Source organism: Drosophila grimshawi, unplaced genomic scaffold (genome assembly GCF_018153295.1).
Source record: "Drosophila grimshawi isolate 15287-2541.00 unplaced genomic scaffold, ASM1815329v1 contig_311, whole genome shotgun sequence".
In the NCBI taxonomy this organism is placed as follows: Eukaryota; Metazoa; Arthropoda; class Insecta; order Diptera; family Drosophilidae; genus Drosophila; species Drosophila grimshawi.
The window spans coordinates 17,652,349-17,670,373 of record NW_025063098.1 but is presented as its reverse complement, the minus strand read 5'-3'; the positions used below and the strand labels follow the sequence as shown (position 1 = coordinate 17,670,373).

The 18,025-nt window shown below is 36.6% G+C and overlaps 3 protein-coding genes across 4 annotated transcripts in view; 1 reads left to right on the top strand and 2 right to left on the bottom strand.

Moving 5' to 3' along the window:
• Positions 1-3,822, bottom strand: part of LOC6567536 (protein roadkill) — a 58,284-nt gene extending 54,462 nt beyond the window's left edge. The window contains exons 1-2 of one of the 2 annotated variants that reach the window (XM_032739896.2): positions 3,414-3,822; positions 2,077-2,182 (exon numbers count right to left, since the gene is read on the bottom strand). The gene's annotated coding sequence lies outside the window, so the exon portion shown is untranslated. Of the gene's footprint in view, positions 1-1,493; positions 1,642-2,076; positions 2,183-3,413 lie in introns of those variants that run through there. The other variant, XM_032739895.2, reaches the window with a different exon arrangement.
• Positions 3,823-4,145: 323 nt separating this feature from the next.
• On the top strand, positions 4,146-6,279 carry LOC6567538 (dnaJ homolog subfamily B member 12). Its single transcript, XM_001993888.2, has 6 exons — positions 4,146-4,600; positions 4,655-4,835; positions 4,911-5,313; positions 5,389-5,501; positions 5,573-5,736; positions 5,800-6,279. The coding sequence occupies exons 1-6, from the start codon at positions 4,468-4,470 to the stop codon at positions 5,910-5,912; spliced, it is 1,107 nt and encodes a 368-aa protein (XP_001993924.1). The 5' UTR covers positions 4,146-4,467; the 3' UTR covers positions 5,913-6,279.
• A 50-nt stretch (positions 6,280-6,329) lies between these two features.
• LOC6567539 (huntingtin-interacting protein K) lies at positions 6,330-7,212 on the bottom strand. The gene is made up of 3 exons (XM_001993889.3): positions 6,945-7,212; positions 6,765-6,872; positions 6,330-6,696 (listed from the first exon to the last, which is right to left on the bottom strand). Exons 1-3 carry the CDS (start codon positions 7,116-7,118, stop codon positions 6,598-6,600), a joined length of 381 nt encoding a protein of 126 aa, XP_001993925.1. The 5' UTR covers positions 7,119-7,212; the 3' UTR covers positions 6,330-6,597.
• Positions 7,213-18,025: the final 10,813 nt, after the last annotated feature.

The window sequence follows — 18,025 nt, the reverse complement described above, 5'->3', positions numbered from 1 at the left end:
AGAAGCGAGCGAGAAGAGGAGAGGAGAGAAGAGAAAAAAATAAACTACTAACTAAATTCCATTCCATAGTCATGAGAGTGTACACAAGGTTCTTCCTATATCAGTCGAGTCGAGTGTGTGTGAATACACATATGCATATGTGTATATGCGTACATGTGTATCGTGTATACAAAAAAAAAAAAAAAAGCTAAAGCACAACGAAAAGTCAAAAAACCTGCGCAGCTAAAAAAAGCTTGAATTTACTTTTGACTTTGCACCGAAGCTCTCGCTCTCTCTCTCCCGCTCACTCACATGCGCACGAGGCAAAAGTTGCGCCGGCGAGGGTCGTTTAATATAGCAACAGCAGCAGCAGTAAATAACGGTGGGTGTATCTCATCTGTTTGAAATATTGAGCGGCTAAGCAGCAAGCAGCATGACCTCAGCGGGAGTGCAATGTGTGAGTGTGAGGAATGAGAAAGAGACAGAGAGGGAGAGAGAGAAATATGGAGAGCGAGCATTTGCATATTTAGTGCGCTCATTTATAAACAATAAACAAAATAGTGGCGCACATGTTTTTAATTGAATTTTACTTTGCAAAAGCTCTCTCGCAAGGCAAAGCCAAAAACATATGTTGTGCTGGTGCGCGAGTAAGATGGATAGATACACATACATACATCCATACAAACATACGTGTGTGTATAAGAAACACACATACTTAAAAGAGAGCGAAACAGCTTGAGAATTTCAATGCTGACTGTTTTATTGTTGCTGCCATTTGGCAAGTACATATTAATTTTGATTGCTTGCAAATTTGCACAAATCTGGCTACTTTAGATATCTTAAACAAACTATTATTATAATTATTATTATTGTGATTTTGTAAGCAATTTCTAATCAAATTTAAACATGTGATTTGCGTCACACAGATACAAAAAAAGAGAGCGCACGCAGCGAGAGAGAAAAGGGAAGAGGAAGAGAGAGCTTACAGAAAAGCCGCCTGTCATACAAAAAAAAGTTAATGTAATGAATTTAATGCATACTTTTCATATATATGCCCCCCACCTCCGGCGCAAACATTATTTACTGTTATTATTTTTACTTGAAGGCTGCTTTTTGCCTTTGCCTTTGCCTTTTGACTTTTCAATTGCCTAATTGACCTCAAAAAGCAACAAAAAAAAAACACAAATTCAAGAGTAAAACTCTGTCAGCGTTTCAGGAAGTTGTCATTATTGTTGTTCTCCCGCTGCTGTTGTTGTTGTTGTTGTAAAGCTCTTTGGTCGCTCGCTTTTTTTTGTGTGTTTAATTGCGCGTGTTTCTTGTTCAAAGCTAGTAGCACGTATTCTACTTCTGATAATATATATATATATAAATATTACTTTTGGTGTTTAAATTAAGGTCACAGAGATACACACATCTATGGCTAACAGTATAACACACATACAGGTTACGCAGAGTTACAACAAACGAAAAAACCAACGCCCGATTCTCTCGACCTTTTACACACACACACACACCTTTTGGATAAATGGATAAATTGGGCAAACAAACGACAAAATCGAAATTTTCGGCTTCTTTTTCTAGTTTTGTTTTTGGTTAGACGCGTTCTGTGAGACAGCGAGACGAGAAAAGCACACAATACTTCACGCTACGCGCAGCAGCTGACGACTGAGGGAGCTTTTTTCTTTGGCTTTTTGCTGGCTTTGGCTGTCTGTGTCTGTGTGTCTGTCTGTGTGTTGTTTGTTGCGGCTACCTTTGACTTTGCATTTGCATTTGATTTTGTGCGCAGAGCTTTTATGCGTTTACACTCTCAGCTGGTTGCCGCATAACGCGAGCAGATTTTGCCGGGTGCAGAGGGACATGGATGTTTTTATGCCTTTTTTTCGTAGCTAAAAAGCTGCTGCTGATTGAACTCAAGGTCCACCCACAGCACAAAGGTTTCAAATCATCTATAACATACCCAAAAAAAAATCAGAGAAGATGGGGATTGGTGCGAAAAATATTTGCTTGATTTTTATTCACAGAAAGGGAAAATTTTGATTAATTTAATATATAATAATTAATTAAATGAAAATATTAATAAAATATTGGATAACTCACCTCCTTTGATTGTTGACAGCCAGCGCTGTCTCCAGCTAACCCTCGGGTTACTCTAATCGAAAAATCCTATTTGCAACGAGCAACAAAATTCACCAGGGAACGGAGTCTGTAAACAATTACAGTAATTATTTATTTATCGATAACCAAATAATAAAGGTAATGTCAAAATACAAATCAAATGGGGAAATGCGCATAATAATAACTTTTTCATTTGAGTTGCAGTTTGTTTGAGTTTGTTTATTTATGTATTTTTTTTTGCATACAAAATGAACGCTTTACAAATTCGTGTAGCGGTCTTTGACTTTTTATCGCTTACATATATATATATATATATATATATATAGACATTTTTTCCCTTTGTATTTGCATTCATTCCCAAGAACCCAAAGAAATGCATTACATTTAAAAGTATTCGACTACTTAATATGCCTAATAAACAGATTTCGATGCCCAAAAGTATGCTATAACGGATTATGAAATCTAAAATAGATTTCAGTGTGGTAATTGAATATTTACATCGAATATTTTTAAAAGTTTTTAAATTTAGCAAGCCAGTAGGCCAGTATTTTAACATAAGCTTATTATTACCATTGTTGCTAACTCAAAATTAAAAAACGAATGCTTTTGAAAATCAGTTCAGTTCTGGCAATGGAAAATTTTTACACTTGTCTAATCAATTAAAAAAATAAGCAACTTTGTTGGGACTAGAATCGCTTATGCAAATTGTGTTAACCTTTGTCTTTACTTATAGAACAAATTGTAAAATTATTGAAAACTCTTTGTAACATTCCAGAAATTTGAAATCTTCGCGAAATTGGAAGAACATTTTATTTTGGCAGCCACAGTATTTCTCTTCCTCTTTTCTTTTTGGGAACAGTGATTAAAAACGATTTCGACAATGATATTGCACAATACACAAACTTAACATAATTAAATAACATAATAATAATATATCAATTCAAGCTCAAATTATTAATTAAGAATCCGGTTTTGTTGAAAATTTAAAAATAGCTTGAAAAGAATTTGGACAGAGAAAGAGTCAAATGTGAAAATGTAAACACTGATATCGATAAATGTGTTATCAACTCATTATTTTGTTTCGGCTTTCGCTTTAATTCTCAACTAATGTCAACAATCAATTAATGGGTAGAGTGGGACGGTGTGGGGGTGGGGGTGGCGCATCTAAATGCAATCAGCATGGAAACAAAGATTGGGGTTCACGCACACACACACACACGCTAACGAAACGCTGCATGGCAGTGTTGAACTTCTGCGTATATGTATACACGTATATGTATGTGAAATACACCCACATAGCCTCAAAAACACATACGCACCTTTTGCAGTTTGTAGTTATTCTGTTTTCTTATTTGCGTACTGTCAATTTTTGATTTACGTAAGTGGCTGCAATTCACAAAGTTAGCTGTCAATTCAATTGTATTGACAAACTTTTTGTGGATTTTAGTGCACTTTATCGGTATTGACACCACAATATGGCGATATTGCTTCTTTCACTTTTTTTCAGGCCAACTTGTATGAACTGCGCCACACACGCACACACACACACACAGCACACACACTCGCGCACGCACACGATGACAACGACAACGACGACGATTGGCCGAAATGCATCGGTTATTGCACTGCACTTGACTAATTTGTTGTTGCTACGCGAAGATTTTTGGAGCTATTGCATCGCCGAATTGGTGCGCCTTCTATTATTATTTGTAATAATTAGAAATAAATACGATACGAGAATTAAGCCAGCGAACGCGCTGCGCTTTTCATTCCATGCTGCGGCGCTCACAAAAACACACACACGCACAAAGTTGTGTGTGTGTGTGTGGGCGCATTGCACCGATCTGGCAACACCAGCAACCAAAGTGCAACTCTGCAACCAGCTGTCAAAAGCAATTAGCACTTATCGAATCATTAACTAATATTATTAATATTTTTAAACTATTTGCTAACTGCAAACTACATATAAATAAATAATGCAACAGCATTTTTGAACTGATGTTCTAATCTAGTAACATACATTTAGTCATTTTGTTTGTGGTGGTGCGCCGATAAATCGATAGGCACTTTGATAATCTGATGAAAAAGTCAGCAAATCGCAGTAAAATCAATTAAATTAGAGAGCTGAGCTGGCCATCAAATTAATTTATGCATACATATAATAAAATAAAAAAAACTCCAAAATAGTTTAGTGGCCAGACAGCTCGTGTGCAATCCAGGAATCAAACATTTCTCAAAGAACACGAGCAGTTTTTTTAGCGTGTGTGTGCGTGTGTATTAGTGCGAGGAGTTCATAAATCGTTCCATATACACACACATATATATATCAGTCTACACTTTATTGCACTTTACGTGGCGTGTCGGCAGCAAATCATGGATGGCAACAAGGACGAAGCACAGCGTTGCATCGAAGTTGCGGAGCAGGCATTTAAATCAGGCCAAATCGAAAGGGCCGAAAAATTTCTGCTCAAGGCAGAGAAACTTTATCCCACGGACAAAGCCAAGCGTAAGTCGCCCTGAGTTTCTCACAGTGAATAAATAAATTGAGACTTGTCTTTAGAGCTACTGGCCAAGGTGAAGAGCACATCAGCGAGCAATGGCAACGCTGGCCGAGATCGTTCCAACGCTACTGCTGCGGATGAGAAGGATTCGGGGCCGAGGAAGCGTGTCAATTCGGATTCCCGTAGCCATGCACCCGAATACACCACCAGCCAGCTGGAGGCGGTGCGCCAAATCAAAAAGTGCGTAGCAGGAGATGGAAGACAGAAATCGCTCCTTCAATCTCCAATTTATTGTTGTCGACTTTTGTTTCGTAGATGCAAGGATTACTATGAGGTGCTGGGCGTTAGTAAGACAGCCACCGATTCAGAGGTGAAGAAGGCATACAAGAAACTCGCCCTGCAACTGCATCCGGACAAGAATAAGGCGCCCGGTTCTGTGGAGGCATTCAAGGCGCTTGGGAACGCGGCCGGCGTTTTAACGGATGCAGAGAAGCGTAAGAATTACGATCTATATGGCATCAATGAGTCGCACAGCGGTCATGGCAACAGCGGACACCATGGACATGGACAGCATTACAGTGACTATGGCTATTCGCGCACCTTCCAGGCGGACATGAGTGCCGAGGAGCTCTTCAATATGTTCTTCAATGGTGGCTATGCACAGCAGAATATCTACAGGCAGCAGCGACGACGTCATCAGGCTCGCGAGGACAGAGATGTATATATATATATTTATTGATATTTTTGTATTTTTGATATATTATATATATTTGATATATTTGCTTACTTGCAGACCAACAACTCATCGACGTTGCTCAATTTGCTGCCCATTTTGTTGCTCATCGTTTTGTCCATGATGTCCTCCTTCTTTATATCGGATCCCATGTACAGTCTAACGCCATCCCAGTAAGTTCTACCATAATACATATAATATCATATATATTTTATAATTATAAATCTTTGTCGTTGCTGTGCAGTAAATATTCGGTGAAGCGTGAGACAAACGGTCTCAAAATTGCTTATTATGTCAAGGATAACTTCTATTCGGAGTATCAGGGGTCTGTTGCTCGTCTCGAGGAATCCGTCGAGGAAGATTTTGTCAATCATTTGAAGCATTCGTGCAGTCGAGAGCGAAACTATCGTAAGCGCATAAAAAGTCACTATTTATTTATAATTAATTGATGTATTTTTTGTAATTCTGCAGGCGATTCGATGTTGGCCAAGGCTCGCACATTTGGTGACCGAGATCTGTACCGGAAGGCTCAGAACATAAATACGCCATCGTGCGAGAATCTGCAAAAGTATTTAATTACATGATTTCAACATCTGCAATACGATAATCATCGTAAAGAAATTTAAACGTGATTTCAACTTATTTTTATCGTTTTATCTGCATAATTGTTATAAATTGATTTTTTCGTTCTAACTGGATTGTTATAGTTTATTCCCCACACAAACACACACACACTCTGTCTCACACACACACACACACACACACCATATTATATATATGTATAGATTTATTGCGGATGGAAAAGCGGCTTATTCTCGTCAATATTGATATTGGAAACTTCCAAATGCTTTTTTCCAATTTTACACAAAAGAAACTTTACCTTAATAGTCAAATTTGAAAAGCTTTTACTACGACGAGAGATAAAACATAATAAATGGGTAATGCTCTAAATATACGTTAAATATATACAAAACAACATACAAAAAAACAAAAACGAAAAGAAAAGTTAAATCTTTCCTTTTTCATATTCGGATATTGGGAATCCGCTCAATTTTGTTTTTTTTTTTTGGTTTTCATTGCAGAAAATATGAATAAACTTGAAATATATGCGCAAACTATGAAACCTTGTTTTCTTGACTCCCCTTTTAAGCCCGGTTCCGAGCTCAAAATTTGTTGTTAAAAATTTGTTTTTCTCTTTACTAGTTTATAAATGTACAAATAAAGCAGTGTTATGCTAAGTGGCGCCATCTACCGGTTCCGGCAATTCATTCAATTGCTGATGATGGCTTCCAGGGCAGCAACAACATCTCCGCTCTGCTCGCGGAGCACCTTTTCGGCCTGTGTCTTGCTAACAAGCAGCTCATTCATCTGTGTGTGTGTGCAGATAAAGAGAGTGAGATTAATCATATACGTGTGTGTGTGGTTTATCTACTTACAATCAGTTCAATATCCTCCTTTTTCACCTGCACCTTTTGCAGCTCCTTCTCCTTGGCCACTCTCAGCTCGTTCTCTTTGCTGCGCTGATTGCCAAACTGTTCCACCGCCTAAAACGGAAGAAGAAAGTGAATTAGTTGAAACGGTTTCATTTCCATTGCTGTTGGACTCATTAGATTTACGCTCGATATGTTTGCGGCAGAGATTTCCTTTTCCTCGGCATAGTCGGTGACACGTTCCAAGTCGGCGGCGCCGCCATCGTGACGCGTTTGCTTCTTTTGCTTGATGTCCTGATCCTGGGCATCGTCCTCGGCCTCGGTGCCGTTGACCTCAACCTCTGGCTCGGTTTCCGTCATGCTGTTGCTGTTGCCTGCTTGCCTGTTCGCCTTTTATTTCAATTAAGTTCAATATTTAATTTTGATGTTCAGCCTCGTGCGAATGTTTTTTTTTTATCTACTGTCACTGCAACATTAGCTATCGACGGGCCGCCACATTGCAAGCTTAACGAAGCGCTCCTCACTTAACGAGTGTTCGGTTTGTGTCTTGGCTTGACGATGTTTTCCGATTTTTCATTATATATTTATTTACACAATTTGCAATACTCATTGCTTTAATGCTCTGCCACAAAACTAATTAAAAGTGCAAGCATTTTTGTTGTTTCTTTTATCTTTGTTTAGTTTTATTTTTTTTTTCAGCCGCACCAAACTCTTGCCTAGTTTGCAAAATTTTGTTGCGGTCAAAATGTTAATTATAAGTTTCAAGCGCAGACATAATGAGATTCTCGGGCCGGGCGGCAAACCCAATTCGCAAACCATTTGAACTCTTCCCCCCTCCAACCAAACCCACCCACATCCGATGAGTTGGTCCTTCGACAATATGTTCCTTGCTTATATTTAAGTTGGTCGCTGCGGGCGGTATTCCCCATGTCCTGTGTGTCCTGAGTCCCGTGTCCGGGCTCCTGTTGACATAATCGTTTGCCATCATGATTAATTTAATTGTCACTTTGACGCAAGCGAAATTCCACAGAACCGTTACTTGGGCGTCAAAATCAAGATTAATTAACATCTCGACCCATGGGCGGTCAACATCATTTGTTAGTGTATCTCAGTGCATGCATGTACACTGCAAGAAAACCAACATTAAATATGTACAGCAAAAATAATAGCATCTTAATTTTGGAAATGCCTATCGACCTATCGATAATTTATTTATTGATTAATATTAACTACATTTTGATACAATAAATATTTAAATTAATAATACACTTAATTTTAAATATTTAAATTTAAGTAAAATTTTGTCTTTTGCTTAAATTATTATTATTTTTTCATTGAAATAAAAGTAAATTGTTAAATGCTTCGAATATACGATTTTTTTACTTTGTTTAATTGTTTTCCAAATCATTCCTACTCGAATTAAATATATTTTTAATTATTGTTTATTGTTTGGTGATCTCCTTATATAATTTAGATTTAATTTAAATTTAATTTAATTTAAATTTAATTATATATTTTTTTTTTATTTAAAAAATGTATTCTGCTGGCTTTAGAATAGATTTCATCATCCATTAAAAATGTGTAACAAATCTCCCTGATTCCCCCTTTTTTCTCAGTGTACTATGAATATGGATAACATATTTATGTGTTTGTATGTTTTTTGGTTGGCTGCAATTTTTAATTTAATTCGATTTCCCTTCGGCATCGCTCATCAGTGATTTTTTCTGCTTAACTTTAACTCTGTCTCTCTCGCTGCAGCAGCTGGAGCCGCATCCAAGTTGGGGGCACCGAACACTGAGCTGGGCCATCATTGCCCATGCAGGACACGCTGGCAGACCAAAAAAAAAAAATAAATTGTTTACCGCTGTGCCAGCACATGAGACAATATATATTGTCAAATAAAAAAAAAATATATGTATATATATATATATATATATATATATATGTATATATATATGTATATATGTGTGTGTTTGTGTGTGGCGCAACAGGCGCTCATTTAAATTGTATGTAAGTAAAGGCCATGGTCGTCGACAGGATCTCGGCAAGAGGAATGCTTGTAAAGACCATCAAAACTGACTTCAAATAGTGCTTAAAATAAACACACAAATTAAATATTCCCAAATATAATAAACCTTAAAATTTGATATTTAATAGCTTTCATAAAGAAAGTAAAAGTGATAGAAAACAATAAATTAAAATTTGTAATTTTCAAAGTATTTTTAAAGCAAAAATCAGGCTTAAAATCTTTAGAATCTTACACTTTTTTATTTTAAAGAAACCATTTATAATTCAAAAAGTATTTTTCATTATCGACCTTGTTTAATTCACTTTTAAGGAGCAAATTTGGAGGTGGATTGAGTTCACGAAGTTTGAGTTTTTTGTCTTTTACAAAAAGTCGAAAGGTCTTTTATTTTTTACTCGAAATAAAAAAAAAATTATAATTAATTTTTTGGACTTATTGTTCAAATAATTTTAATTAAATTAATTTTGTAAATAATTCTGGCATTTAAAAAATATAAATCATAACCATTGATTTTTTTTGTTGTCCAATTGTAAATGGTTTAATGCAACAGCTTGTTTTGCAGCGCGTGGCGCCCCCTCCGACTACGTCCTTGATCGATACTGGCGCTGCTGCTGTGCGCTGCTTTGCCAATTGGCAATTGGAAATTAAATTATGCCGCTAATTAGCAGTGCACACACTCAAACACACACACACACACACACTCAAACACAGAGAGATACACTTGCAAATAAATTATGCTGCCAATTTTGGGGCTCATTGTGGTTTTTGGCCTCGCATTCGCCACGTTTTTGGCTACGCGCTGCATATTTTCAGGCGCCATTTGCCATTTCCTTTTTCCTTTCCATTTCCAATTCCATTTCCCATTTCACATTTCCCATTTCCCACTTTGCATGTGCCGCAGAGCGCAGAAATTCACACAGTAAATTTTGGACAGCAGCACAGAAAGGCAGGGAAGAGAGGAGGGTGGGGGAGGGGGGTGGGGAGGGGGGGTGTAGTGCCCAGCTATCGGGTAGGCGGAGGCAGATGGATTGGGGGCAACTCTGTCGGCAACGGCACTTTTGGCTGCGTGATCTAATTGAGCTGTATTGTTTTCATTGCACACACACACGAGACACTTGAGGGGGGTGGGTTGGTGGGAGGGGTTGGGGGGTGTTCAAAAAGTACACTTTTTTGACTTGTGACTCATTTCGCATTTTGACATTGGATTTGCTTGTTTTTAAAGTGTAGTTTGAGTTGGACAAACTTCAGTTTGTATTCTGTCAGTTTCATGATGTGCCAAAGTTATTTTTTTAAGTGCAGTGATTGAAATGTTGTCAAACTGATATTATTTTATATTTGTATAGTTTTCGCTTGAATTCGCAGCTTTAAATTAAGTTACCAATTGTCTTTATGAATTAATAAATTTAAGATGATCTCATAAAATATAAAAAAAATTATATTTTATTCCCATTTATGGAGGAAACAGGTTAATTTTAAACTGTTATTATTGTAATAAGTATTTATATATTACTTAAATTAATCAGCATTAATTGAAATTTATTATTTATTTTTTTAAGTAGGGCAGCTACAATTTTGAGTGTATATTAAATAATACCAGAAATCTTAAACATTTTTCTTATCTTTTTTTTGAAAGTGTTTTGTTTTTTTCTCATAACATGAAAAGTATTTTGCAATTAAATTGCTACAAATTTGGCCAAATTCAGCAACACAGCTTTTTAACTAACCAAGATAAATCAGTATTTGCTCTATCTATCTATATATATATATATATATATATATATATATATAATAATAATAATATAGTAATAATTTTAAATATCAATTTAATGTTGAACAAATGCTGATCGTTAATCATTTATTAAGGATTTGTGCCTCTTTAAAAAGAATTAAATTTAATGAATTAATGCGATTTCCAAAGTGGCCAAAACTACAATTGAATATGGTCAAAATCCTTTGTTTATGTTTGTTAAATCTGATTTGGTGTCATTGCTGCGGAATGTTGTCCACAACTCAAAATTGAACTACGCCTGTTTATTTAGGGCTGCAACAGATTGTGGCATTGAGGCATGGTTGGGTGGGGGTAGCGGGGGAGTTTTGGGAAATCGATTTACGCTTGCACAGCCTTGTTGCATGCCCCCCCACCCCAACTCGGTGGACATGCAGCAGTGAGTGCGGTTCGATTTCAATGCCATATTCGGCATGCAGTCAATAAATAAATTTGCATAGCAAATAAATTAAGAAAATCCAATTTTGCAGTGTGAATGAAATTAGCATCGATTGTTGATTGTGGCATATTGCGGCATTCAAGGACAGGCACAGGCACAGGCACAGGCACAGGCACAGGCAGAGGCACAGGCATTGCCACTTTAAGTGCGTGTCGTCCTCGATGGTCCTTTTTTGCCATTGCATGCATAATTTGCTGTACTCAACTCAATTACGCTTATAACACTCAACGCTCGAGATTCCAACATCGTTTCTACATCAGCGATGAGTGAAACAGCAGGACGGGGAGAGGGCCATTTGTTGAGGTCCTGGCTGTTGCCAAACTTTGGTTTATTCGCAAATTGTCCAAAAATAATTGAGCCATTGAAGGCGCTCGAATGGTCAGCAAAAGTTCGAACTGTAACTGTAATAGATACAAGAAACTTTGCTCCTTGACTGCGCCCCCTTGACAAAAGGATGCCAAAGGATGTTGTCTATGTGTGTGTCTATGTTTGTCTGTGTGTGTGTGTGTGTGGCGACCTATTGACGACCTTTATCGCACTGTACATAAACCATAATCGCAATTGGCAAGTGGCCGCCACTCGAAATTTCTTGTAGCCATTGTCATGCTTCGCAGGCCAGCCGGACATACACTGACAAAAAAAGAGATGGCATCATTTTCAGTAATGTGACTTTAAAAGATGACATGCATATTATTTGTCTGCTAACCGAAAAGTAACTCAAATTAGCATGAAAAGTAACTCAAATCTTATGCTAAGTAAACAGAGAGAAAAAATAATAATTAGGCTTGCTGCAATTTGGAATAATAAAATAATAATATTAATAAATGCTTTGATTTGTTCTATGAAGTCAGTAAAAATTAGATAGCCAGTTTGGATTCGTAGATCAAGTAATTTCCATAGGATTGGTCGACTGAAAGCTGAGTTCTTGTTTGAAACCTTGTTTACCAAGTAATCCGAATCCAACTTAAATAATATACGACCACAAATCATAGATATCGAACTACTATATCCTATAACTTACATAGGAGCAATCGATCGGTTTTTCTTTTTTTTAGTTAATTGTACAAATTAGTTGCAGGCAGATATTTCTTCTTCTAAGACTATTTTATGTTGTTCAAGTGTATTTAATTTTAATTCATATTTATTCTGCAGATATATCTATATCATTTTACATAAATTCTGTTATTTTATATGCAATTTTAGCAGGTATTCTGCAGATGGCCAAGAAAACCCTCCTTGGCTTTTTAATTAATTACGATCCCAATGAGTTTTCCTTAACGATATCATCGCTAACTCAACGCAGAAGTGCAAATGATTTTATTTGATTTTTTCTCTGTGTACACACACACACACACACACACACGCTGAGTCTTTGGCTGGGCAGTATTGTAACGCATTGAACGGAAGCGCTGCTCATTCATTTAAAACTTGTCTGCAAGTTGCCAAGTTCCCAATTTGCCCCTTTCCCAATCCGCTGGAGGAAGGTGCAAACACACACTCGAGTGTGTGTGTGTGTGTGTGTGTGTGTGTGTGTGTGTGTGTGTGTGTGTGTGTGTGTGTGTGTGTGTGTGTGTGTGTGTGTGTGTGTGTGTGTGTGTGTGTGTGTGCGTGTGTGAATCGTAAAGTCTTTGCTTCCGATTGCGCTTCTAGGCAGCCAGTTACCAGTTACATTCACCTCCTTGGACAGACCCTTTCTTGCCCCGCAATTTTCTGGCATTTTGCAACTTTTGCGTTTAACAATTTCGCTTCCTTCCGCTGGCTAAACGGCGCCAGGTTGTCGTGGAAATTTGTTTTAATCGTCATCTTTGCCATCTACGTAAGCAGCGCTGCTCCACCCCCCCATACACACACTCCCCCATCCCGCACCTTCTCCAGCTGCTTCGGCTGCTTCGACTAGGACTTCTCCTGCCGCCGCAGCGAAGTTCGTTGACGCGCCTGAGTTTGGTTCGCTTATCGATGGCCCGTTCAATATTTTATTAGTGTCCTTAACGGCGACTGGGTACCACGAGGGCGCCACACATCCACACAGCCCGATTCGTGTACCTTTAGCTTTGTCTTCTTTTTCTTTTTTTCTGTCGGGGCAGATGGGTTGGGGGCAGTTGATTTTGGTTTAAGTTTTTCTGCATGCCTCTGCTGTTGCCTGCCACTTTGATTTCTTACTTGGGCGCGCAATATATTTTTATTCTCTCCCCCTTCCATGCTGGTTCCTTGCTGGCTAAAATCGGCCATTTAGCGAGCTTACCTAATGGCGCTGTCTCTCATTTAGTGGCTGCCACCGTTTACATAAGCACTTCTCTCATCGGCAATCGCGAATAAATTATGCCAGCTCAGACAATGGAGCGCCTATAAACTAAAAATCGCTGTTTTCTCTGACTTTTATCGACTATTGCTCAAGTGTATAAAATGAATTTATAAAATTTAGAAATATGTAAATAAAGAAAAGCGACTCAAATATTGGATATTTAATTTATAGGTGATTATAATATATTATAATATATGTTATATAAATAAAAGCAACTAAAATACAAAGATAGAAATTTAATTTTAAATTCTTTCCAATTTATCAGCCTCAATTTTAACTAGTTTTTCATTTATTTATAGGAATTTATATAAATAAAAGCAACTAAAATACAAAGATAGAAATTTAATTTTAAATTCTTTCCAATTTATCAGTCTCAATTTTAACTAGTTTTTCATTTATTTATAGGAATTTATATAAATAAAAGCAACTAAAATAAAAGATAGAAATTTAATTTTAAATTCTTTCCAATTTATCAGTCTCAATTTTAACTAGTTTTTCATTTATTTATAGGAATTTATATAAATAAAAGCAACTAAAATAAAAGATAGAAATTTAATTTTAAATTCTTTCCAATTGATCAGTCTCAATTTTAACTAGTTCAAATTTTATACGCTTATCATTTATTTAGTGTTCATTTTTAAAATATTTTTATCTATATTCTATATAGACACTAATAATTCGATTTACTGATTACAAATTCTCTTCATTTCGTCAGTTATCATTTAAAGGGGATTATTTTATTATTATATCAACTCTTCAGCGTACTAAAACTCAGTATTTTGTTTTGGACTGTGTATTTTGTGCTGGACTTTCATACTTAAACAAATATTAAGCGTCGATATCGAAATTTGCATTGGTGTTTGCTAGGTAAATCTATAAATTGCAAAGAAATTGTATACTTTAATATTCGTATCTCGGGGTAGACATCAATAGCAATATGTTTGCACTTGTGAGAACTTACTTGTGGACTACTTTGGTTACTTGATATCTGCTCGATGATAAGGCGCTGTTGCACTTTGACTAGCTTGCCACGCTTAGATGGCGCCCACCCTCAAAACACAAAAATAAAAAAATAACGCTTCTCGAATGTGGAGCATATATTTTCGTACACTTTACAGCCAAAGGCGAATAATAAAACTGTCTACTATTGTCTGAATGCGAGCTAACCCCTTCGGCCAACCAACCCCGTCCCTTCAGCATATATATATATATATATATGTATGTATATATGTAGATACACATTTAAGTCTAAACGTTATTATTGTCGCCTGACAGTCTCCAACAATTTGGCGTAATGCGTAATATTTCTTCTTTATAACCAACCAACGCATCCGCCAGGACTCGTAGCACTTACTCTATACTCTATTCTAGTACTTATAAGGTGTATCCATAAAATGAATAATAATGCCAGCGAGTGTGGGCAAAAGAGAGACGGGCAGTTTGAACTGGGGTTTGGGTTTGGGTTTGGGTTTGGTTTATCGTTGCCTGCTTATGATAATAAAATAGAAAAGTTCTTTGCATACTTTTCTGTGTGCGTCTTTGGGTCCTGTGCGGGGAGAGTGGGAGAAGTGAAGTAAATCAATGAGCACATGCGGATACGGATATCCGTGTATATATATCATTTTATTTATAATTCTTATGCTCTTCAGCTAACCCTATTAACAGAAATTTATTTCTGCAACGTTTCAAATCAATTTGATATGTGCAAAAAAAAAAGAAAAGAAAAAGAAAAAAATAAAGCTGAAAATGAAGTTTTCGCTTAGATGAAACAAATTAAAATTGCGGCTAAGCTCGAGTGTGTGTGAGAGAGAGGGAGAAGGAGAGTAAAAGAAACGGCCAACGGCGACAGGTGCTATGGCCAAGAAGTCAACAAAAGAGGCAAGAAAAAAATAAAAAAAAAAAACAAAAAAAACTCTTCTAATGACTATACATCATTTGAACAATCAATCAATTTAAGCACATTTAATCCACATGAATCATGTTACATGCGGCAGAGCAGCAGAGTAGCACAGTAGAAGAGTGGTCAGCGAGAGGGGGAGAGGGATGGAGGGAGGGAGAGGGCACAGTTGAGAGCTGCTCGCTTGACTTGAACCAACTGGGAAATCTTGCAATATTAATCAGTCTATTAGACACGATTTGTTCCACTGCCGACATGGCGCACGATTATTCAATCAGAGCTCGACCGATAGCCAGCACAGTTGGTTGCCCACACCCAGACCCAGACCCAGACCCAGACCCAGCCCGAGACCCAGCCGGAGACCGATAGACAGACCAAATTCCCATACCCATACCGAAAACCCTGGCACCTTCCCCTCCCTGTGGCTGGACAGTGCGTTGAGTTTGAATCATTGTGGATTTCAGTATGTAATACTATGTGTGCACATACACTCAAAAAAAAAATCATTAATTAAAAACTCAACTCAAATTGATGCCTGGCAGTGTCAGAAGTATCTCAAATTCGAATATTTTTAACTATATTTCAAGCTAAAAAAGAAAATGAAATTTGAACTTAAAATGTCAAATGTTTTTCAAATTCGAATATTCTTCAACTTAATTCTAAACACTTCTCCCTCAATTCAGTATTAATTAAAAAATTTACTTTCATCTTTTATTTGGCAATTTGGAAATATAATGTTTCTTAAAGTTTTTTGTATTCAAATTTGCAAGCGCAAAAAAATCAAATTCAAATCAAAACTTTAACTAAAATTTGTTCAAATCGTACAAGAAAAACTTATTTTTAGATGAAAGTAAATTAAGTCAAGTCTGTAAGGGTCTGCCTAGGATAAACCTTTTTACTTGAATGTATGATTAGAATTATTGCATAAATAGCTATTTATTTGTATTACAATTTGTATATTATTTCTTCAAAATTACAGCTAGTCATTTTTTCCCTGTGTCCATATTTATTGAAGTCTGGCATGTGGCAAGTGCCGCGGGCTTAATTCACGTACACACACACACACACACACACATATATATATATATATATATATTATATATGTACTCGCCTAGACATAAGCCGAGGCACGTCTGAATTTTGGGATCAGGTTAGTGTGTGACCTTGACAGGCACATAACCCAAATAAAAAAAATCCGCACTTTAAAATGTCGACAAGTGATTTGTTGTACGAAAAATCTACGCATTTCAGATACTTTTTTTTATAGTTGCAGATTGGCTACGAATTTGAAATTGAGTTGTTAGATAAGTGATTTAAATTCTGCTCTACAAGTTGTGCAAGATATTTCCATAAGTACAAAAGATGTTTATTATATATGCATTAAAGTTTGACAACTTGATTTTTTGCATCCTCGCAAGGCACATTCTGGGATGGATATAAACTCTCCACTGAGTTCTAGAGTCGTAAGTCTTTTGCATTTAGTACTCTAACTTTAAGCATATATTTATTTAATATATTTAATTTAATAATAAAAATAGATGTATGTTTTTCTCTTTCTAGGAGTCACTTCTTATTTAATTCATACTTTCTCCAACTATTTCCACTTTCTTTCTATCTTTATGTGTCCCTCTTCATAATCTTTCATAATTTTACATCTGCTTATAGGATATCAGGATATATGATATATAGGATATGCTTTGTGATATTATTGAATATGCATACCAAATTGTTAAACTTTTTATCCACTCATTAACACTCTCTTTCTCTGTATTGCTTTCAGAATTAGGTACGATATACTGATATATATATATATATATATATATATGTGCTTTAATCGGAGATACTCCCCAAATATATTTTTAATCGCCAATAATCATAATAATAATCATAATAGATATAGAGATCATCATATATGAATGACCCTTTTGCCATAAATAATCTATTTCAGTTCTCATTATGTCCAAGTCATCAACGCCGCAGGCAGCAACACTTTGGGGCAGCTTACAGTCGCCAAATAACAAATGAGCAAAAAAAGGAGACAAAAAAAGAGAGAAGCAAGTTGAGGACAACAGCAAACGGTGCTCGGATGGATGTGTGGATGTGCATTTATAGTTTTTATTCGGGAAATTTTGTTGATATCGTAAAGTTCATTTTATGAAGTCGGTCAAAATGGCCAGCGATAGAAAATAGATAAAAATTGATGGCCACGGGCAGTCTTTAGAGGCAAATAGTGTTGTTAGTCGTATATGGTATATATTTGCCGCGTTTACTGATGACTGCAGCTCCTTTAAAGGACCTTAAAGGCTTTGTGGCTTGGTCGGCACATAAAAATGAAAGACAAGCGCAATTGAGCAGCATTTGCATATTGAAGTGACTCGACACAATTCGGTTGAGCTGATGTTCTGAACTGCTGCTCAACTGCTCAGCTGCTTAGCTGCTGAAGTGAAGGCTCGGCGTCACAGTATCCTTAGAGACGCCAAGGATAACGCACATTGTATGACTTATGGCAGAGCCATACAGCTAACACACTCACCCACCCCCGCAGCAGGGGGGTTTGGGGTTGGGGATTGGGCTATTGCAGCGGCAGCCGTCAACTCATGTAGTTTTTCAATTTCATCATTCTACACGGAGAGAAAAATGTCGCAATCGAATTAAATTGATTTGTCTTTGCTTCCAGTATTTGAGCACCACAAATCTTAGATCAGCTCCGTAAACCTAAAAACAAGAAGAATTCTCTTCATATTAGAAATCAGTACAAAAATATTAAAAATAATTTTGAGCTTTTTTTTCTTCAAACATTTCTTAGTGCTGAACAAA